General features: G+C 34.6%; 1 protein-coding gene across 14 annotated transcripts in view; it reads right to left on the reverse strand.

Moving 5' to 3' along the window:
• LOC112047855 (protein still life, isoform SIF type 1) overlaps positions 1-23909 on the reverse strand; it is a 178803-nt gene that overhangs the window by 33903 nt on the left and 120991 nt on the right. For all 14 annotated transcript variants that reach the window (XM_052882453.1, XM_052882452.1, XM_052882449.1 and 11 more), the window contains 7 exons: positions 22138-22417; positions 20917-21048; positions 14462-14644; positions 11235-11435; positions 6731-6955; positions 5021-5207; positions 2904-3018 (listed from right to left, as the gene is read on the reverse strand). In XM_052882453.1, the coding sequence (XP_052738413.1) occupies positions 2904-3018; positions 5021-5207; positions 6731-6955; positions 11235-11435; positions 14462-14644; positions 20917-21048; positions 22138-22417 (1323 nt within the window). The remainder of the gene's footprint in view (positions 1-2903; positions 3019-5020; positions 5208-6730; positions 6956-11234; positions 11436-14461; positions 14645-20916; positions 21049-22137; positions 22418-23909) is intronic.

A 23909-nucleotide genomic window follows, 5' to 3' on the forward strand; every position in this document is an offset into this window, starting at 1 on the left:
TTAGGAATATTGAAGTAAATGCAATTTGCTTTTCGCAATTTCTCGTCTGAAATCTAGGAAAATCATAGTACTGTATGGCCGCTTGCATGGTGCCATCTATTTCCGGTAGTTCCGCTCACGCTGACTTGTATGCAAATCGCGTACCGACACTGACATCTGTTCGTTCTACTGTTTGAATTCGAACGCGAAAGAAAGTAGGTTAAAATAAACGTAAGATTTTTTTTTTCATTGGAAATTGAATACTTTCGTGGAACCCCTTTTTCTATAAACGAGTAGAGAATACGTATTATGTTGAGAGTGTAAAACACAGTATACCAGTGTGCACGATTTCAAAGCGTTCGTATTAACCACTACATACACACTGTACATGACGTCACTGCCTACGTGATACTGTTGCATATATAGCTCCATTTATTCTTCTGCGATCAATAAAATCCAAGGTGTGAATGTTGCACGAGGTGGGCTTTTTGTTATATGTAAATGTTACGTGGGAATGTATATAACGTAAATGAGGGATCAAATTAAAATAAAAAAAAAAATCGTTCGTACCGTCATCATAACGATAAAACCAAATAAAATCTACATTTAAAACAATTTTATCCAAATTACGTCAAACACGATTTCCATCGACCAAATATTTGTTCCCATCAACGATGAATAGGTCCGCTTTATAGGTGAGGAGAGATAATTATTAAATAGAATTTAACAAAAAAAAAGGTTTCCCCAAATTAATTGGTCAGTTAAAGCCTTTCAACCCGAATATAATATCACCGAAAATCATTTGGAGCAAAAGATAATGTTTTATGATGAGGACAATGGTTGCTTTTTAAATAAAAGACTTTTTATATAACATTTTCTAGACCGCAGAAAATGAAAGCTATCACAATTTGTGACAGGGCGGGTAGAGGGGTCTATTGTTCACTCCTGACTTACCACAGTTAGCGTCGCTAATATCGTGGTCGATGTAGACGCGAGACGGAGCCAGGGCGCTACAATATTAACATCGCTAGCGTTTATTTGATATAAGAACTCTAAAGCAACGCCGACACGACGTCAAGAGGCTCGGTTGCGGAGCTCACAATGGCTGCGAGGGGATGCAGGGCGAGGGCCGCAGGGCGGTAGGGTTGCTAGGTACTACAACGTAAAACTAAGGAGAACTTATATTTTTTTACACTCAACTCATTACGGCGTCTAAACGAAAAGTGTCGCACATTTTCAACATGGACTTTTTTTTGCGGAATTACGTCAACTAATTGTATCATAATTAATTTGAATTTAAACATTTATGGACACAAAATATATATTTTAACTACTACATTTTTCGTAACAGTTTATTGATATTATTAGGAATGATCATAGATGTCTTGTTGAAAATCACTTTGCTTACAATGTCCTTTAAATACTGAGGCAGTCTCCATTTGACGTGCCTCTTGGTTAACCTATCACAGTACATGTAGGTCGTTGCGAGCGCTTCAGTAAACTTGTCGCGGTCGAAAGGTCAGGTGTATAAGGGTGGGAAATTCCGATGAGAGCCTTCTACCTGCCATACTCTCCTGCCATACATTTGATGATATCTAGGGAACTAGTACAAGGGTGACATAACACGGTTTGCTGAGATTTTTTGTTGGTTTTAACAAATTTTAAGATTCGAGCTAGCTTTGCGAGTTTAAAAAAATATACATTTTTTTAATATTGCTAATTCAGTATTGAATTAGCAATATTAAAAAGTGTCTAAGTGTCACCACACACGGGCCACACGCGACAGCCACTTAAATCGCTACAAGAAGCAAGAAGGGGCCAAAAAAGTAGCTAAAGCGCGCGACAGCCACTTGTGGCCGGTGGTCGACACTTGTGGTCTGTGGCTGCTACTTTTTTAACCCATACATGCAGTATTATAAACGGCGCGAGTGGCGTGTTGGGGCGTTTTGTGTCGGCGATTAGTGGCCAGTGCGGGCCACAAGAAGCGAACAGCGACGATTGCAGTGTGTGGCGGCTACCGGCGTCAACTGTGTGCGGCGAGTCCATTTAAAATGTATGAAAACTACAGGAAATATTTTGTGGTTGTCTGTGCCCCGTGAGCGGGAGCCCTAAAATGTTGTGATTAGATCCGTTTGGTGTTAACGTTGAAAAGTTAAGTACTAAGAGGACTAATTTAAGTAAAACTTTCCACTAGACTGTAGGAGTGGCCTTGTGAAACTCATAATTGATGTCGTCGATGAAAAACTCTTTGACCATCTACGTGAGATAAAACTGCATAGACTTCGCATTACGTATTAATGGCCGTGATCCGTTTTGTCATTACAGTCTCGTTCACAAAGTCGTCGGAAGCCCTAATTATTCATAACGACCTCACCCGTATTGCACCGAATTATGCGAATCGATGCTAACGAGTACACGGGAAGTCCGCTGATTAATGAACAACGCACACTGACGAAATTTACCAAAAAGTTGGCCAAAATTTTTTAATGCTATGTAGCCTATACTTTTTTAGTATTGTGTTTTTTAGTAAGTGTTTGGCGTCTAATTTCATAAGAAAACTCTCAACTTTAATATTAAGCCAAGTACACCTGCCAAAAAGAAGTATATAAGTAAATATACATATGTATATACCTACGATTATATTAAATATTCCCTTTGGAATAGAATTCGCCAGGCCAAAAGCATCCATTTAAATAAAAATTATATATACGCGCTGAAGTTTAAAGGAAACCGAAATCCTAAAAAAGGTTAAATATAATTTATATAGTTTGCCATTTATTAAATTATTTTTAAATTACCGACAACTTTTTAAAATGATTGATAGCTAACTTTTTGGTAATTTTCGCAAGTGTACAGCAGTTAAATCGCTAAGCGACCAGAGAATGCATAAAATGGTAACTCAACAGTTAAAAAATAAGACTCACCTCATCATCATAACCAGCGAGAGCTCCTCTTGTAATACGCTCTCCAAATACATCATATCTAGGTCAGATACGATCGCTCCGTTAATCACCATTATTTCGTCGCCTTTGATTATACCTGGCGTAAAAAATTAATTGCACAATATTTTTTTTGCATCGCTGAATTGAACCAATTAGTGGAACATGAAACGCTTCGCGATCGAATAATTTTCCACTGCTGCCAACATTAAAGTTAACGCAAGTTCCCTTCGGTATTGTACTCGCAAATAGGTTTTCATTTTGAATAAATATTCTGTCAACTCTACATAGCCTTGACATCTTTTGTAGTAATCTCACCCATTTCTACAGTAGGTACTTAAAAAGGTATTCGTGAAAAGGAAACCCCGAAACTTCGTTGATCTTTTTTTTATAATTTACCTTAAGGGTTCTACGAGATAGCATTATTTAGAAAAGTTTTTGTTATTACTTTGGTGTATTGAAGTTACTGAAAAGATTATTATAGATATATGAATATTATAGATAGAATAGATTTTAAGTATATATCAAATAAACTTCATTATTTATATAAAAATTACTTGAAGAAATTACGTTAAACGAATCAAATACGGACGTAATTTTTTCAATAGGTTGCAATTGATAACGTCTAGGCGTAGCCATTTATTCAGTGTACTGAACAATGTAATGGAAGTGAAGGATTTACGACATCGCGATATAAAAGAGAGACAGTGTCTGAAGATTTAACGTCGTTTTTATTGAGCATAATAGTATATTTTTTACGAATACGGTTGACCTTGTACAGTTTATGCTGCCTCTTACTTAATACAGTCTTAAGGGAAGCTTGAATGTTGTCTTAAAATGTTGTACATTTTAGCCTAGTTGAATTAAAATACACATCGTAGTTAAAACACACACGAGTCTCAATTTCAATTATTTAAAACATCATTTTAACTTTTTTTTTGTGTGGGAGATGGTTTCCATTTTTAATTTTATATTTGAGAGCTATATAGATAATCTATTTTAGGAAGACGGTTTGTTTTTGGATATACTCGTGTAACACTAAAGAAGTATCAGCATATCAGAAAGTAGATAGAACAGAGTGAAAATTTTAAATGGTTTTTAAGCAACAGTTTGCCAGTAGTTTCAATGTCACACGCCTCCTCCTGTATCACTGTAACCAATTCAAACAACGCATTTCTGCTGACGTGGTGACTTTCTTATTGTTTCCACACACGTCTTTGTGTTGTCTTTACTACTACATTCAAAAGCAAACCATATTTTTTGCTAGATTTTGTAGCTGTTCACGAATTTTAGCAGTTACTAGTCAACGAGTACTTGATTACGCGTTAATATTTGCATTTTCCAACTTTTTTATTTTTAATTGACAGAATCGTAGCACATGCCACCACCCCCTTTGGTAGGCCACCTGGAGTCGTGGCTCCGTCCCCCCCAGCGCTACGCTAATAGGTTTTTTATTTGCGCGCAGAGACTTGCACCCTGAAACACTTACACCGTTGTGAAGTATCTGTTAAGTTGGGTTAAGGTATTTTATTATTTAATTATCCAACTGTGAGATATTACAGTTTAATTTCTAATTAGAGATGATTTGTGTAGTGTATAATTTTTCGACATAATTTAACGGTGGGTGACATCGAACCGTGCGGAGCGCTTCAGTCAAATTCGAAAAAACATATACATTACATAAACGAAGTCTTTGAATGTATTGAGATGCCAGCTGAAAATAATAATTAATAATTAATATTATTATTTCAACGGCGGTATAACCGTACATACCTTACCGGACTTCTGGTAAGAGGAAGCAAAGCAGCGGCTTTGAGATTCAAATCATCTCAAAAATGTCTGATGCAGAAGGCAACGGGAAACCACTGCACTATTTTCCCTAGTCGTCGGTATGGAAAAGTCTCAGAAAAAGATGGCCCCGAGTTTCTGGCGTCCCTTAGATGGGACAGGGGTACTAAGAATCCCCAGGAGGCAAACAGATCGGGATCGCGAGCGCCGCACAATTATTTCGCCTCGCGAAGGATAGAGACGAGTTCAAGAAACTGACTGCCAACCTGCGCTAGTCGGAGAGGCACTCTAAGAAGAAGAAGATTATTCCTTACCATTCTGCATAGCAACGCTCTTGTCCTCGACGCGGCTGACATAGCAACAGAGTTCGTCTTGTCGTTCTGCGTTCTCAATCAGTTCGGCCTCGACACTAAAGCCCCACATCTGTTCCAGGGTGTTCCTTTGCAGTTCCACTTGGTACAAGATCTTGGCACAAACTTCCACTACCTCATGTGTGTGCAACTAAGGACAAATATTATATATTTTTATCCTATATATACTGTTTTTATTTCATCCATTGCAAGCTAAGCATAAGTATAACGTTAGAACGGTATAAATTTGTGACGAAGGAATCTATATTCGAAGGCGTATTGTTCTTAAACTCGAGGCGGCTGAGGTGAGTGATTGATACGCAAAGTCAGGGCACAATATAAAATTGGCCTTTTGCATTAAAGTAGTCTGTCAGACCCTTTTCACCCGAAGTATCAGTATCACTCACTGCAATACGCTCCGACCAGATGTTACCCATTTTTAGATAACTTGTTGGTCTACTTTTATAAAAAAAAGAGATACGTAAGAAATTGAATGTAATGGAAAAATAATAAAATAAAACTCCGTCATTACGTAAACTACTCCAAAGTGCAGAAACGTTTGTTATACTTATCTAACAAAGTATTCGCTTAAATATATATTCATATAAATAAATATCCAATCAAATCAAAAATCAATTTGGCCGGTTGGAGGCTTCGACCGTGGCTAGTTACCACCCTACCGACAAAGACGTACCGCCAAAGCGATTTAGCGTTCCGGTACGATGTCGTGAACGTCGTGCCGAAAGGAGTGTGGATTTCATTCTACACCTAACAAGTTAGCCCGCTTCCATCTTCGATTGCATCATCATTTACCATCAGGTGAGATTGTAGTCAAGTGCTAACTTGTAGAGAATAAAAAAAACATCGGATAAATAAAAGTGTTTGAGAATCAGACATAGAATAATACCTACATACAAGTCGAAATCTGAACTTCCTTTTGTAGCCGGTTAGAAATGAAAGCACTCAAAATACTTAACCATAAAATGAATTCGTCCGAGTTTTTATGCAAACTCAGACAACATTCAACATAATAATAATTGGATTTTATTAATTAAGTATTTTAGACCATAATTTTAAAATGAAGAAAAAATCTTTTCTGCAAAATCTACAAGCAACGAGAAAACTAGGTGTAATTTAAATCTCCTCATTACTGGGGGAGTTATTTATTATGAAGCAGCGGCAAGACATTATTAGATTTATTCACTATTATAATAAGCTTCCTTTGGAATAAACAATATTCAGATAAAGTAAATTAAATAATATTATATATCTTTAATAAAACTATTAACAACGACTATCTTATTTTTTAATTGACTAGAAAAATTATGTTTGTTTGTTCGCGATTTTCCCAATAATTAATACGTAAAGTTTTAATATATGCATTTTAATAACTAAGGTTATAGTATGAATAAAAAGGTGATTCATTTTTAATAAAGAATTTTTCTAATGTTTTTATGAAATAAATATTTTTATTAATATTAATAATATAAAATAAATAAACTAATTATTTGGTAAGTTCGTAAAACTTTAAAAGTTTAAAATAATCAGATTTACGAAAGATTTCATAGCTGACAGAATTAGATTTACCTACTCTATATAGTCAGCACATTAGTAAGTAATACCTACAAATCAGAGAAGAAAACTCACACGAAATAAATCTCTGCGTGCACTTACGTATGTCTCAATGAGGTCACTTCTATGCGGGACGAAGTAGTTGTGATCTTCCATATCTCGACGTTTCTTAACCCTCACAAAGTGTTCTAGGGGATTAAGTGAGCGTCGCGCGCACGCCGCCGCAAGGAATTCTTCAACCGACATCCCCTCACGCACTCCCACAGTCGCCGTGGTACCTTCGGGTAAGGATACCCTCACCACAGCTTCGCCTTCCTCCCGCGACATCTGTACATTCACAATAGAAAACAAAAGCATGTATAAAAAAACCTCCGTCCATATTTTCAAGAAAGAAACGAAACAAAAGTTGCTTAATAGACAAAAGGACTTTATAAAGGAACGCCATACATTCATGTAAGTACTACAAAGCTACTGAAATATTGCCTCGAGTGAAATTGTTTTCAGACTTTTCAAGTGTACGGACTTGAGGGTTACAATCTTATATTTGATAAACTAAAATGAATAGTCACCCTATTTATTTAAGTAATAATTGTACAGTAGAAGTAATAATTTGAAGCCTCAATAGCTCTAGGAGCGGTCGGACTCATCTCCGAGGGGTGGTGGTTTAATCCTCGCCCCGTTGATCTATTGTCGTACCCACTAATACAATCTTTCTTGACTAGTTGGAGGGGAATGGGAATATCTGTCATATTTAAAAAGATACATATGTCAAATATTCTTAACAAAAAAAATAATAATACTGCCTTTATACGCGGTAATTATACCCATACATATACTCGTAACATCTAACGTAAAAACACAAATTAAATTAATTTATGTAGGTAATTTCTTTTTTAAAGCAAGTAAGAAATGCAAACACCGATTTAACGTAATAAAAATATTTCACAGTGCAGTGCAATCTTAATTCAATCTTACTGGCAGGGATGTCGTAGTACGTGAAACATAATATGCCTCCGACTGCATTCTATAATCCAGTTTCTTATTTAGATTTTCTTTCCGTCTTTTGAGCTTAGGTTTTTTATGCAGTCGATATTACTGATTTTACAGTTAATTTCATTTAGATATTTTTTAGGTTGTCTAGTGCAATTCTGTTCCTGTTGGCGTTTTGACATAGCTAATCAATAATGTAACTTTTCAATGGTAGGAGGTAGCTGTTTCTGTCGAGATTCTCATTACTAAGACAATCTCTTTATATGTTGAAATACGTTTAATTATTAAGGCTGTAGTATATGCCAAATAAATATAAATTTATACTTAATACATAATTTAATCCAGTATTCATTTGCGTGTGTGTATACATATATAATATATACAAAATCAAAACTCACCCACTTTCAGCAATAAAAATACATCATACTTAAGTAGTTTTCGTGAACTTTAGTCAGTCAGTTAACGTTGGCAGAATATTAAGCGATATCTAATTTCAGTTACAGGGTAACCTCACTATATTTGTAAAGCATTTACCATTTTACTTAATAGAGCTGTGCTTGTAATTTCTTGGTAACAAGGGCGAAATGTCTAATGACAGGCAGTCGGCGGCTGCGGGTAACTGAGTAATAGACGCCTTTCGTGACGCCGTATATTAGGAGTTCACGTAATGGCCTGAGATCCGGCATTAGAAATATATACCCTCATCTGTTATTTATTAGCGATAATAAATAAATGATAGATAATGTTCGCAGTGACACATTGTAAATAGGTTGTCTAGTTAAATAGCGGCCAGACACATTTTACATACAAGATCTCGGAAACCATGAAATAGAAAAACAACTGTTAAATTAACTGTTAATTAATTGACAGTTAAATTAAGCATAAATGAGCTTTTATTTGACACATTTGACGACTGAATAATTTAAATAACATTACTCATCTGTTTTTATCTCGCAATCTTACATTTGCAGTTTAAAAACAGACAACTTTTACGTTTTACATTTTGTTGGGTATATTCTTTTAATTAGTGTACGATTTTGTTTAATGAACCAATGAGGGAAGTAGATTAAATAAATTTAATAAAAAAATAATCATTTAATACTGACCGGCCGCAATTTAACCAGTCAATGTGAATATTTTCTATCATTTATTTCTTATCCCAAATAAATAACAGATGAGGGTATATTCCTTATGTCGGATCTTGTACTATATATACGCCTTTCGTGATACCGTATATTAGGAGTTCACGTGATATAAGGTAGCACGCCACCTCGGCATTTTGGAGCCAGACTGCCGCCTAAGCTTAACGAACATTTTCAAAGACTTGCTTTCTAATTTATGTAGCATTTTTGCTTTGAAGTGTTTTAATATACTCGAAATGAATGTGGAACCGTCTTATTATGGCGTCGTATGGCACGTACAAAGTGGATATTTATTTTGTTCAACCCCTTATTACTGCCGCCGTTTATTTTGTGCCTTCTAAATATACTTCGAAATATTTTTGATTACCATTTAGTCTATTTATTTCATAATATTATCTCTATAAATAAATACAGTCGATTTTTAATTGTGATTTTTTTATGTAACTTAAAACGTAAATATCATTTAACATCTGTACTAATCTATAATAATATTATAAAGCTGAAGTTTGTTTGATTGAACGCGCTAATCTCAGAAACTACTTGTCCGATTTAAAAAATTTTTTCAGTGTCAGATAGCCCATTTATTATTCGCCGTATTCTTACGGGAACGGAAATCACGCGGGCTAAACCGTCAGCTAGTATATGATAATATTAAAATCACCCAGGCCCTGGAAAACATCCTTGCTCATCATACAAAATTTTTTATAGGATATAGGATCAAACCTACGGACTTGGTTGCACAGGGCAGGATCACCCACGCATCACTAGGCCCTTAATCAAAGGTTGACATAGAATAAATGCAGTCATAAGGTTTTCAAGATTAATTATATTATTAAAACTAAATATGTAGTACATCTGTTCATACGAAACCATGGAATAGGAATAGCAAAAAATGAATAATATTCACGAGTGTATGTACTATACAACCATTTATAATACAAATATTGTACAATTTTAAATGTACGTCATTATTTTAGTGAAATGTTGATTTAATTAACTGCAAGTTAATGATTAATATATTTTATTTTATGAAACAGATGCGTTAAGTGCTTGCAACATTTGTGAAATCGCAATTTTAAGCTTAAAAAACGGAAGCTTTTCATGTTATATATTTTTACTTTTAAAAGAGAAACATGCGACGTTATAATATTTTTTATTAATACATAATTAAAATTCAAATGTCTGTCTTTGACAAAGCTTGGAAAGTACCTACCTGGCTTTTAGATAACGTACATTAAAAAAAAAATCAAAGTTAAAAATGGAAACAGCTTATGTTTTCAGTTAAATTCAATCAAATAAATATTTCTGCATATTTCGCTATTCCGCTATTTTGTTCAGTTTTCGATTTGGCCCTTCACTTGAAAACCTATATGAAAGAACATGCCAAGCCCATGTGGAATATAGCTTTTCAACTTAAATAAATGGTATTTTCCAGGCAGATAGCTACGAGTGTACTCTACATATCGGTGTTTCATTTAATTGGGTACGACGAGAGAGGCGCCATGTTTGTCTTTGTAATTCAATTTTTCACGAAAATGGATACATCCATTTTTGCGAACACGTACGGAATTTTAAAAATAATATTTGAATACGACTGGCCTCTGTAAACATGGCTCAGATTTACAAATGATTTATTGAATTTAAAAATAAACATTGATCGTTACTAAGCTGGCTAAAGCTGCTTTTAATTTTCTACTTTTTTCGTATCTTTAATCCGTTTATAATGAGGGGTTTACTTATTTTATTATATTTATTATTTTGATATTGTATTAAATTATGAATATTTAGTAAAAAGTAGAAAAAATACTTAAGTGTGTACCCAAGTTATTTATACTCTTAAGAGTAGCATTTTAGAAAATCTGCAAAAATTCATATTTTTTATGAATTTTTGCAGATTTTCCAGTAAATAAAAAATAGTTCCAAAAACAGCGTATTATAAAGTTAGTAAATTGTTAGCGTGTTGCTACTAATCCTACTAATATTATAAACGTGAAAGTTTGTATGGATGTTTGGATGTTTGTTACTCTTTAACGCCGTTACTACTGAAGCGATTTGGCTGAAATTTGGAATGGAAATAGATTTTACTCTTATAGTATATAGATTATAGAAAAAATCCATGGTTTCTCGAGATTTGCGAAAACTGATGATTTTGATGATATAAATGTTTGTTACTCTTCCACGCCTCGACTATTGAACCGAATTAGCTGAAATTTGGTATTAAGATATATTATAGCCTGGATTAACACATAGGCTACTTTTTAACCCTCAAATCAATGGTTCCCAAGGTATTTGTGAAAACTAAATTCCACGCGGACGAAGCCGCGGGCGTTCGCTAGTAAACAATAGTTCCACGGCTATGATGCTTGAATCTATAAGTCAACTCGTCAGGGTTCGATCTTCGTCTCGGATGGACCAACCTATCTGGCCTATTTGGAGGGGGAAAATAATATTAAATCTTTTTTTTTAATACTGACCTGCATAGAACGTCGACTAGAGCCCGAATTAGAGCGCGACAGATTAGGCGCCCTCCGTTTAGTGGCCCCCCTGCCCGCCAGCAGGTTGTTGAGCAGCGAGGGAGAGCGGGCACAGATGAACGCATGGAACGACGACACCGTGAACACACCCAGCTTGTTCAGTGTGCTCTTTGTGCCTCGTGAGACATGTGTCAGCAACGACTGAAACAAAACTGACGCTTAAGAGTGTGCAATATGTAATTTGGTGGTTACAAATGGTTCTGGATCTCAGATTCTGGAAAAGTTAGGAGTCTGATATTTGGGTAAATGATATTTTAAAGTGTTAGCTTCGTTTTGACTTTACAAAATACACAATTTGTAAAACTTTTCTCGATAGTTTATTTTTTTGAAAAATACATGTTTTGTTCACTTTCAATCTCAGGAAAAGCAAACTTATCTTCTTAAATTGTTGTTTTGTATAGAAAATTAGGTATACATCTTGAACATGGCCATTTTGTTTTTCCTTATGTTGTTTAGTTTACTTGCTTGTTTAGTCATAAAGATTGTGTCGCGCGTCAATCGCTCCGTGCTTATCACTCACGTGAAAGTCATAATTCGGCGTCTCGCTTGCGCTTCGAATTTTATCCATATCGTACCGATGTGCTGCGCGCTCTTAATCTTCATCGTTATCAGCCGAAAGACGTCTTCTGCTGGATATATGCCTCCTTAAGGACGTCCAAACAACACGGTTCGTCGCCGGCATCCAACGGCGCGTGGAGGCTAGTACCTACCAGTCAGCGTCTCCTGCTCATGGTGCAGCTTGCAGACTGATTGAAGAAGCGTTAATGGCGGCATAACCATTGTAAATTGGCTAGATTTGTATAAAAATGTAAGTCGCCTCCACTAAGCTCTGATATTTGTTTAATAAAACTAAATTATAGCAGTTATTTATTTGATTTTTTTGTATGTATAATTGAAATCTACTAAGATCTGTACACTCGTAAATAATTATCTTAGTTTAGTTAATTGTATTTCTCATATAAGCAAATTTTATATAATTGTTTTGAGAAAATAAAGATCTTAAACCATAAATGGCACAGGCCTTTGTCGAGCAGCAGCTACACTGGCGCGGAAAAATCCAACCCTGCGATGACCAACCCACAGGCCCAGCGTAGTCATTATTGCGCAATGGAAAAAACTAAAAACAACTGACGCTTAATACCAGTATAGTATCCTTTAAAATTCCACTCCGAGAATTCAAAGAAACCTGTAAATTGTGATAGTAATATATAGGGTATAAATACTATAGGGTATCAACTATTGAAAGTAACCTTTTGTTGAAAGTAGGTACTGTTTGTGTCGAGACATGTGTCAGCGGTGACTGAAATATCACTAATTGGTGAATACCAGTGTAATTCCTTTGGAATGGAATAAACCTATAAATTGTGATATATAAGCACTGGGTACATGATATTAATGTTAAATTACAGTTATATAAATATACGTCTTACTCGTACTTAACGGTCTTATTAAGTCATTAGTTTTTACAGCGTACAGAAAACTACAAGCAAAATCGAGGGTTCAAAATTAGAATTACACAATATTCGTATATGTTTATATCAATACAAACTTGCAAAAAGTGTTACGTAATAAAATCACATCTGTATTCTAAAACATACATTGTGGTTCAAATTGTCAACTTCAAATTATAAAGTTATTGGAGTGTGAAATTTAAATGAGATGTTAAATCGGTCCGTTTCGGGAATCTCATCACAATGTGTGCGGATAGCGACGTGAGACCTGTATTACTTTCGTATCCAATGAGGCCGACACATCGATACATTGTAGCCATTTTCATTTCAATTGTTAGAAGGAAATTTATAGAGGCATGACATGGGTCGCCGTAACATATTACACGCTTCTACGGAGCACCGGTCAACGGGCCCGTCAATTTGGCCAGCGATGCCGGCAAATATCAGTTTTCTGTCAACTCAATAAAATCAGTTCCATAACATTTACGATTCACATTGACTGGTTCCATGAATACAATCATATGTTTTTTTTGTACTACTAATAACTATAATAATAGTAGATATTTGTTGACGATGAATACGTTTATTGTATGTGTAATCACTGGTATTTTTATAGAATAAAAAACTCAAAATTAAAAAAAAAAGCTACAATACTATCACATTTTAAAAGTACATACTGTACTGGGTATAATTTTTAAACATCTAAAGTACTTTTTCACAATATTCATTCCATTTTGTGAAGAAAGTAAAAAGAAAGTAAAATACCAACTTTGAAAGCTTTTAAGTTTTAAAAGAAAAGAATAAAAATGTGATTAAGTTGTTAGCCTGAACTTCGTACTTTGCAGTAATTTTAGTTTCGCTGGTAATCCAAATGCTTAGTGGCAAATAAAGAAGTTGAAATAAAATTTTTGTCACGGACGTTATGGATACTGTCTATACTAATATTATAAAGATGTACGAGTAAAGATTGTGGTGTTGTAGGGGGTAATCTTTGGATCTACTATACGGATTTTGAAATAGTAGATTGTTATACAAGGGGCTAAAAAGAGCCATTATATACGAGGTAATTTTAGCTAAATAAAAACCGAGTCTATAACGGGTTTAGCCCCGCGTGTTACACTCTGCTTTTCACTACGATTGCGAGAAAATAAAATAATTCAGTACAGTATAAGTATTTCTTTTAATTGAAAATTAAATGTACAAAAATCTACAATTGATTTTATTTATTTCATTTATTTATTTCTCTACAAAAAACCTTTATAAATTAAGCTTAACCATAGTGCAACACAAACCACAGTTGGTTTTAATGTGCACTGGTTATTACATCATTACATAATACAATTCTTAAAACAAAGAACTATTAAATTTTGGTTGATAAGAGAAATGCTTTTACCCGGTAATATAATTTCCGACTGCTGTGCAGATGAATAATGAGTATGTGAGGTAAGCGTGGGAGACAATAGTTTAAAAAAATATTTATTATATTTCCTATAAAAATTATATTTCCTGAAAATACCTCGTATACAACGGGTCTTTTTAGTCCCTTGTAGAACAATCTACTATTACTTACCACTAGAGAACCACGTTGTTTGTGACTGTCATAGGCAAAATTTATCCCCGTATTTTCACGGGAACGGGCTCTACGCGGGTGAAACCGCGGTGCGTTGGCTAGTGGAAAAATAAAGCGCGAGGAATAATAGTACTAGTTTTCTTTACCTTAGGATTCGGTAGTTCACCGCTTTGAAGGCTCGCCATGTAGCATCGCAGGCGGAATTGTTCGCAGTGTAATCTTTCCAGATTTTCCTCCCATTGCAACATTTGTACGGCTAACTGTGCTCTCGTTTCAGGGTCTGACACCACGGATTGTTGCAAGTCGGCCATGTGTTTCAACTTATGGTCCTGTAGATAAAAATGTCAAGTAGAACAGTGTGCCTAGTGGGAGTTTTCAATATTTTCATACTGTTACTATAGCGTTGACGTAAACGCGAATTTATATGGAATTAAAACAGTTGTGCAGTAGTGTCACTAGATGGCGCTGTTTCAATTCCTTAGAAATTTGCTTTTACGTTAACGCGGTAGTAACAGTATCAAACTGCCACTAGGCCCTCTGATGTTATCTAAATGTCGGACATTGGTGAGTTCAGCATTATTTTACGTTCTGCGTCCTGCCAATCGGACAAAAGACGTCATGTTTAGTATGCGCCAAGCTTCAAGTCCGCTCTAAATGTATTGCGTACACTGAGAATAAATGGACTGACATAATTGAAATATATAGCAAACCAGACACTAACCGGCAAACAGTTTTGTAACCGAAACTGTTTGCCGGTGGGAGGCTACAGCCGGGGCTAGTTACCACCCTACCGATAAAGACGTACCGCCAAGCGATTTAGCGTTCCGATACGATGTCTTGTAGAAACCGAAAGCCGTGTGGATTTTCATCCTCCTCTTAACAAGTTAGCCCGTTTCCATCATAGATTGCATCATCACTTACCATCAGGTGAGATTGTAATTAATGGCTAACTTGTAAAGAATAATAATAAAAAAAAACTATGTTGAAAACAAGTCATTATGTGGGTAATGTGGTGTTGCTTCTAAAAGACAAAGTAAGCTGCTAAATTACTAAACAGGTGCAACATATTATGCTGCACCTGTAGTAAGTAGTACGTAAGTAGCTTATTATTCTCAGTGTATGGTAGCATGGTATACAAAAACGTATCCCAACGGGGTTTATAATATTTGTAAAGTTCAGCATTTTGTAACGTCAGAGCGGTCCAAAAGTTTGGCGCATACTTTAATAATAAGATTAATAGAGGAACAACCGTAGCACAATTATACTTGCTGATATGAGTATGTGAGAGTTTTAGATAATTTACTAAATCTTTCTGACTTTTAAGCCGGAACACATAAGAATTACGAGTTTATGATCATGATATCGATCTATATTAGTACAAGAACACGGCAGTGTTTTAATTTAGATTCGTAGGTTGAGGCTAACTCGTATCTTTATAACCCATGTATAGTACAATATCAGATATCAGTGATAACGATAAAGGCCTGCTGGACAGCGGCTTAACGTGTTTACATATATGATTTTAACCAGCATTCTTCTAATTGGATGGTGATTTCAAAAAAAGAACAATTAATAATTTCCAGTAAAACTCAATGACTCAATAAACTAAACTTGGTCAAATATTTTTACTTAAAATAATAACTATTTTTTTTCTTCCAGTATTCAAACCCGGAATCTAATGATCTGCTTCTGATCAGCTACCCACTAGCGCAATACACCAAAGAACCCTTATATAAGTAGTCGTAAATTTATCTTCGCCAGTTATTTACAGAAAGCTCTAAGAAAAACTTTACTTAGCGAGCAATAAATCGCTAAGCTTTTTGCTCATACGAGTACAAGTTGTATACGTATTATTCACTATAATCGTCTTTTTATTAATGATCCAAGTATCTTACTTGTATCATATATTTTGACTACCAACTGTCACTTATATCAGTTCTCTCAGTTTTGTATATTACAAGAAAATTTTGATTTTTACACTCATCCCTCAAAATCTTTCAAAATATTTCAAAAGTTTCTGCCCACTAGAGCCAGAGAGATGTGGATTTCAACGAATTTCCCAAACGCTGAAATAATTTCACATAAAAATCTTTTAACTGTATTTTACTACAAGCAATAAAAATCATCTAAAATTTAATACATATTACCATTTACGGGGCACATTATACATACGATAAACAAAGTAATCGCACACTGTCGTGCAGATTACACACATCACCGCGGAACGTCTTGTCATGCGACAGTGTGCAATCAACTTAAAATAATTTAATATGACAGGAATTGACTTCGGGCGAGAGGCGAGATCCACAAACTGTTACAGAGCACGCGGCATGTTATGAATATTAATAAGCAAATGCCATCCACCTGCCAGCGATCATTCGATGCGATTAACTACTAACTATTTCTTAAGGGAACATTCCGATCTTTACGACCGCGACCTGCGACCGTGACAGGGTCGCACGACCCACTGCTTAGTATGAATTTATATGGAGCAGTAAACAAAAGTGGTCGCGCGACGCGCGTTTAGAATTTTAAAAAATCGTCAATCACATTATTTTAAGTATTACCAATACCAATTTTCACAAATGTAACTTGAAAAATGTAAAATTGGTATTACCAATACCAATTTTCACAAATGTAACTTGAAAAATGTAAAATTTTCCATTCGAACCCTTATTTCGCCCACTTTTTATTTTATTTTCGCAACAAAAAGTATCCTATGACCTTGTGTATTTCAAATCGCGTCAAGTTTCATTTAAATTCATCAGTAGTTTCAGTGATGGTCGGTCAACGAAAACGCGGACAGACAGACAGACAAAATATTAAAAAAAAAATTGTAAATGTATATTTTTGGAATTTTTGAAACCTTTTACAGTTTTATTATAAGTATAGATTTTTATTACACCACAGATCGGGTGTTTCAAACTTTCCTATCAATTAACTTTAACTTCAAAATATTTATACGATAAGCATTTTGTGGTATTGGCTTTCACATTAAAGTAGTATAGGTATTTTATTATATAGAGAAGTATGCCGGCGTTAGTAGGATGCCGACAGATCTAATCGATTGTGAACGTTGTGCCTGGTATGATACATTGTTTAGACTCATAGCTCTTGTGCGCTTTTCTACAAGTATTATCTAATCTATACAATCTATACTAATATTATAAAGCTGAAGAGTTCGTTTGTTTGTTAGACTGAACGCGCTAATCTCAGGAACTGCTGGACCGTTTTCAAAAAATTATTTCTGTGTTAGATAGCCCATTTATCGAGGAAAGCTATAGACTATATATTATTCCCGTATTCCTACGGGAACGGGAATCACGCGGGTAAAACCGTGTGGCGTCAGCTAGTGATAAATAAATAATCTTTTTTTTTTTAGTTTGTATATCTTTAGTGCAATGGGTTAGAACTTGACTAGGGATTACTTCAATTTTTAATACTCAAAATAGTTTAACTCAGAACCTCAGAAGCGTTTATTTTGAAAGAGAAACAGTTTAAATTATTGAACCGTCTTCCATAATTTTAAAATGCAAGCACATCGACTAATAGATACGATGATACAGCGTAAAGTGAAAAGCGCTGCCTAAAAGATGCCTATTCACCTTACGTTTGTCAATTTGTCTATGTTAGATAGCTGAAAAAACGAAAGGCGGGTGGGCGTTCCTTGGCTACCTATCATTAGAAGCGAGGAAAAGAGGATAAATCTATATGTAAAGGATTCTCAATTTGAGGAGGACAAAACAGTAAATGTTTTTGAAATTTGAGGACAGTTTCTTAATTAACTGATGTCAATTGTTAGTAATTGGTAGAGAACATAAAAATTGGTAAATAAATAAAGTATTTATTTTAATAAATAAATAGATAGAGCATATCAACATGGCTAAACATTACAACAAACATTAGAGATTTGTAATATAATAATAAACATTTTCATATTTTACACTTAAACATTTCAAATTCACCTCGAAACTACAAACAACTAACAATTAGTGAACTAAAATGGAAACAAATGTTAAAATTCGTATTTTAATTAATGTTACTTTCCAGTTTGTTACCTACCTACAAAACATGCACGTAGAATGTGTATTTCACGCTTATATTTAAATGAAATTCACATGACAGGTGCTACTGAAATTCCAGTAGCCCGTATCATGTGAATTCATATTCGTATTAAGCCCTCATTTGCACGAGAGTTTTTTAACGGACGTTAAAAAAGTGTTCAAATACAAAAAAACGCATTTCCAAGTATATGCTCACACGACAGCGTTTTTAAAACACGACACTTTTTTGAGCAGTGTTGCATTTTCAATTTTGGGCGTTGGAGATAGACCTTCATTTAACTTCGTATTAAAGGAGATGGTGCAAAATTGTATGGAGTCCAGGAAAAATCATCGTACCCTAGCGGAAATAAAAAAAATTATATTTTTAACTATTTTTGATTATACAAATCTACGAATTTACTTTAATTCTTTCGAAATAATATTCATTATATTCCAAGAATTGCAATATTAATAGGGGTAATAATGGCGGATAGATGACGTTTCCAATGCAATAATCGATTAGACGTTTGATGTCGATTGTCATGTCATAGTTGCTCTATGGGCGCCATCTTGATATAACTCAAAAACTTGGGTTTTTATTTTATTTATTTCTTTTTATTTAGTTAAATTTATTCACTTTAATAAATTTCAATAAAATCCTTGTATTTTTTTAATTTTAATGATACGGGGTACAAGAGTGTAACTGAAATGGACCATCTGCTTTGAACGCTTTTTTAACGTCCGTTAAAAAACTCTCGTGCGAATGAGTGCTAAAGCATATTCGTTTTCAGTAAACATGTAATGATCAGAGAGTGCGGTGGAGGCTTTGATGCGTGTTGCGGTCGGGCAATGGTGGTCAGGAATTGGCTCGATTTGCACGAAGAGCGTTCTAGACCGCATGCCAGCGCCACAAATTACAAGCGCTCGCGAACTACTATGTGTTGAAGTTTTTATAAATATTAACTCTGCTAATGCAATATTAATCCTCAGAATCTATATAGTATAGGTATAATGCATTTAATAAAAAATGTGAAATTTTTACAACATCCATATACAAGCAAAACTTTACTCGTTTTAAAAATTTCATTTAATTATTGTTTTAAAAATGTAGACATATTGTTTATAAAAGATTTTAAAATAATGTAGCAATATTAATCGGATTATTGCTAAATTCTATTAGTTCCTTTATAACTGGTATTTAAATATGAAACATTTTTTTTAAATATACCCTAATAATAAGTGTATTTTACTAGATATCGGTTACGATCTTACAAGAGCATAACAAAAAATAGAATTAATTACTCAATTGTGTTCTGTTAATCATCTGTCCAAGTAAATCACTGAACATAAGAATATTTTATGGGAATGTAAAAACAAGAATTAAATTTATCTGCATAAGCAGCGAATGCTTTTTGCTTTGCTCCATTGTACACACTTGAGGTCTTACAACGAGCACTGTGAATTCCATTCTTACATGAAATTGACTCTAACGTCTGTGGAATTAAGTTCAAAGTCGAGTGGAAAGATATTAGTTTACAAAAGTGGTGAGTGATCTGCTCTAGTCAAACAATACTTCTGTTGGTTCAGGCTGAAGCTACGGGCGATGAGGGCTCTGCCTTGCATAATATCTCAATATCTGCATTGTATTCAGCACCTTTTGATTGCACTGCACTGAACCACAACTGCTTAACGCATAACTAATCCTCTCACCAGCATTTAAATAGGAGAATCTCTCCTATTTAAATTCTGCAAATGCACTACCCTATTATCTTTGCACGTCAAATTAAGGATTTTTTTTCACATTATATATTTTTTTGTGTGCATAATACAACAATTTATATTTCAAAACGGCTATATTCAGTAATTACTCTTAACGGGAGCCGCGGAATTTTTATCAAATTAATAATTAATTTTCGTTTTTATTTTTTTTTATAAATCACGCCTTGCTAGGCTCACGCTAGACCTAGATGTCACCCGATGGTAAGTGTAGATGTGGCAAGGCAATAATATTAAAAACTATTAAATGTGTTACTAGCGCATGAAAAATGAGGCTCTCAAAAGAGGAAATTTATACTAATAACTCAATGTTAGGTATGGTCAACAACGAACGTTATTTAAACAAATAATACCTATCTAAATATCATCGTCAATGTCAAGTTGTGTGTTCAGGAAGAGTAAATACTATATATTGATAAATATATAATGGAATTAAAAACAAAATTGTGCGTGTGTGCGTTCAGTGTTGTAGCTTATTATTCGAAATACTTTTTGCGGTGATTTTGTAGCGACGTAACCGATCTATAGTATAAAATTATCATTGGGCGAAGGTGGAACGTGCTTGCCTAAAAGATGTCTATTCATTCTCATCTTAAAGATGCCCAGGTTGTAAGAATTAGGAAACACTGACATCGGGAGAGAGTTCCATACCCTAGCCATGCGACAAGGAACGAAGAAGCAAATCTCTTCGTACAATTTCTAGGGATGTCAAAAATATATGGATGAAACCTACACGATGGTAATATAAATGATGTTTTGTTAGTAAAAATTGTTGCACTCACAGATTCTATAGCTTTCTCGAGGCGGTAAATCTCTTCTTGAAGTAGGTGAAGCGTGCCTGTTTTCCCGCGGTGTCGAGCAAACGCCGCGGCGCATGCACTATGTATGCTGTTCACCCAGTTCTCGAGCTCGATCTACGATACAATAGGAGTGTTGTAAAATTGATTTTGATATAACATTCCGTAAGGCGTGATAGCCCAGTGGATATGATCTCTGCGTCCGATTTCGTAGGGTGTGGGTTCTTTTCAGTTGTGTGCCTTTTAAGAAATTAAATATCACGTGTCTCAAACGGTGAAAGAAAACATCGTGAGGAAACCTGCATATCAGGGAATTCTTAATTCTCTGCATCAGTGAAGTCTGCCAATCCGCATTGGGCCAGCGTGATGGACTATTGGCCTAATCCCTCTCATTCTGAGAGGAGACTCGAGCTCAGCAGTGAGCCGAATATGGGTTGATAACGATGACGATAACATTCCGTACTAAAATTAGTCTAAGATCCCGTATATAAGACGACCTTCACCGGATGAAATGATTTTTATATCAAAATATATAAATAATGTACAATGGTTGCCTAAAAAAAGTCAGTCCATGATTAATTAACAACGTTTTTTAACTAAACACTTTTCACTTTAATAGACAAATTCCATACCAAGCGAGTAAAAGTATGAAACCTCGAAAATATGCAAATGTTAGTTGACTATTTTTTCCCGTTAATCGAACCTAGTAACTAGGTCTAGTTAATGAATTAAATTTAAGTTAAAATTACATTACGAACACGATGGTATGAGAAAAATTAGTCCTCTTAGTCCTGGATTTCAGACATCATCATAATAATATTCTGGACTAAAACTTTTTAGGTAAGCCTTAAATTAAATATTTATTGATATACTAGCGGACGCCCGCGACTTCGTCCGCGTGAAACTCGATATTGTAAACTTTCAACTACCCCTACCCTACTCTACCCACTCTACCCCTACCATATCTCTACCTTTTCCTGAATTTTCTTTGCCTCACGGAGCCCGAGACCTTTCCAACGAATGCAGAACCGTGGAAATCGGTTCGTGTCGAGTTATAGCGTCAGGAAGGAAAACCCGACTTATTTTTATATAGCAGATTTAATTTGATATACGATTTGATATAAAAAACGCCTATATAGACTAGTCGGTGAAAGTCGTTTTACATTCGGTTTTCCTTAACTATGTGTAATAAAAAGTATTACATACCTGACACGGTGCTTGAAAGAGATAAGCATCACCAAAGGCCGTACTCAAACAGAATATGTGATCGCGTTTAGGGTGTTCAGGTATAGGTTGCATGATCGCCCCGTCGACTATAATGAGGTGTTTGGGTGCGGCTTCAACTGAACGGCCCTCTCGGGAATCACAAGGGTAGAACAGTAATGTAGTACCCTTCAGGCATACCCAGTAGCCTTTCCATCCACGCTTGCGAGCTAGTTCAATCTGATGTTTCTTGCGTAGTAGCCATTTCTTCACACTCAAAAATCTGTATAGAAAATAAATAGCTTTATTAGTTTGAACATTTCGAGATGTACCTGTGTAAAGCCTGTGTAAAATTTCACAGGAAGGTGTGTTTTGTTTAAAAAAAAATTGTCTTTTCCGTGACTGAAAACTGTGAAATAATAGTGTATTTTTTATTTTTAACTATTTTTAGTATGTGTTATTTAAACTACCAAACATAACGACCAAAATACCAAGCATGATACGTTAGGCATATATATGTACTTGTTATATTAGGCATATATGTCCTTAAAATTTACTTCAATATCAAGTAAGTACTATTCGAGTATAAAGTTATTACATCTATTTTAAACAATATTGCAACATTCAAGTAGAATTTAATTTAACGAAGAAAATCTCAAAATTTTTAATGAAAATAATTTATTTATCGCCATTTTCGTGTAAGCCGAAGCTTTAATAAGATACTCGCGCATCACACTACCTTTTATCAAATACACAAATTATGAATTAATATTTAATTTAATGTACCTGATTATTGATATAAATATTAAGTAATAAAACTTCAAAGTAAAATGATGAACAAATCGCTAAATTATTAGCGAAATTAAATAATGTGTAACTAAAAAGTCATTCTAATTTATAACTCTTTATCAAGTTTCACTCATAAATATTTTATTCGATGATAAAATACTTATGAGTGAATTTTTTGTGCTTCCAACATTTTGCAGAAATCTTTACGTAAAAGTAAGCTTATGTAAGAGTCTTGTAAGAGGGCACATCCTGCCTTTTAATTTCTGCCTTACGTTTTTACAGCGTCTTTGAATAGGTCACGGCTAAGATTTCCCTCCGGTCATTTGGGATTCATGGGACAGGAATTGTAGCCTTAAGGAACATAAAGGGAAATACACTGCAGGCTCTAGGAAACTCGTCAACTTTCTACGGCATCTTTTCGTTATTTCCCTTTTCCAACCTCCTTGCCTTCACAATAATTTTAAGCCTTAAGAAATACAGGTGCTTTTATTACACCGTTGTTTATATCTTCGTGGAAGTGCGAATATACAAAGCCTTGAATGGTTGAATGGATATTTTGTTTCTAATATGGAAGTTTTTTTTCCCCTAAGACTTCCGCCCTTAAATTTCAGCACCGAGAAACATTTCCTTTGAAATAATCGAATGAAACCAACCGACCAGTCATTTAGAACAGATAAATAAAATAACAATTTCCTTTATGAAATATGTAAAAACTTTGTTTTCGCTGTTATTTTGAATGGGAATTGTTTATCAAAGATCGACGATTTTTTTATTGTCAGCATTTTTCGAAAGCTGCTGTATTATTAACGACGTCGCAGAAACACGAATAGATTATATCTTTTTCTTCGTTTTAAATTATTCGCTTTTTTCTGATTTTCATTATCTTGTACATCAAAAAGATAAAATACAAATTGAAAAATCGTGAATTTACAATTTATACATCTACGAGAATTTCTCGGAAGCAAGCAAAATCTAACGTGATAGGT

This window comes from Bicyclus anynana, chromosome 7 (genome assembly GCF_947172395.1).
Source record: "Bicyclus anynana chromosome 7, ilBicAnyn1.1, whole genome shotgun sequence".
Lineage (NCBI taxonomy): Eukaryota > Metazoa > Arthropoda > Insecta > Lepidoptera > Nymphalidae > Bicyclus > Bicyclus anynana.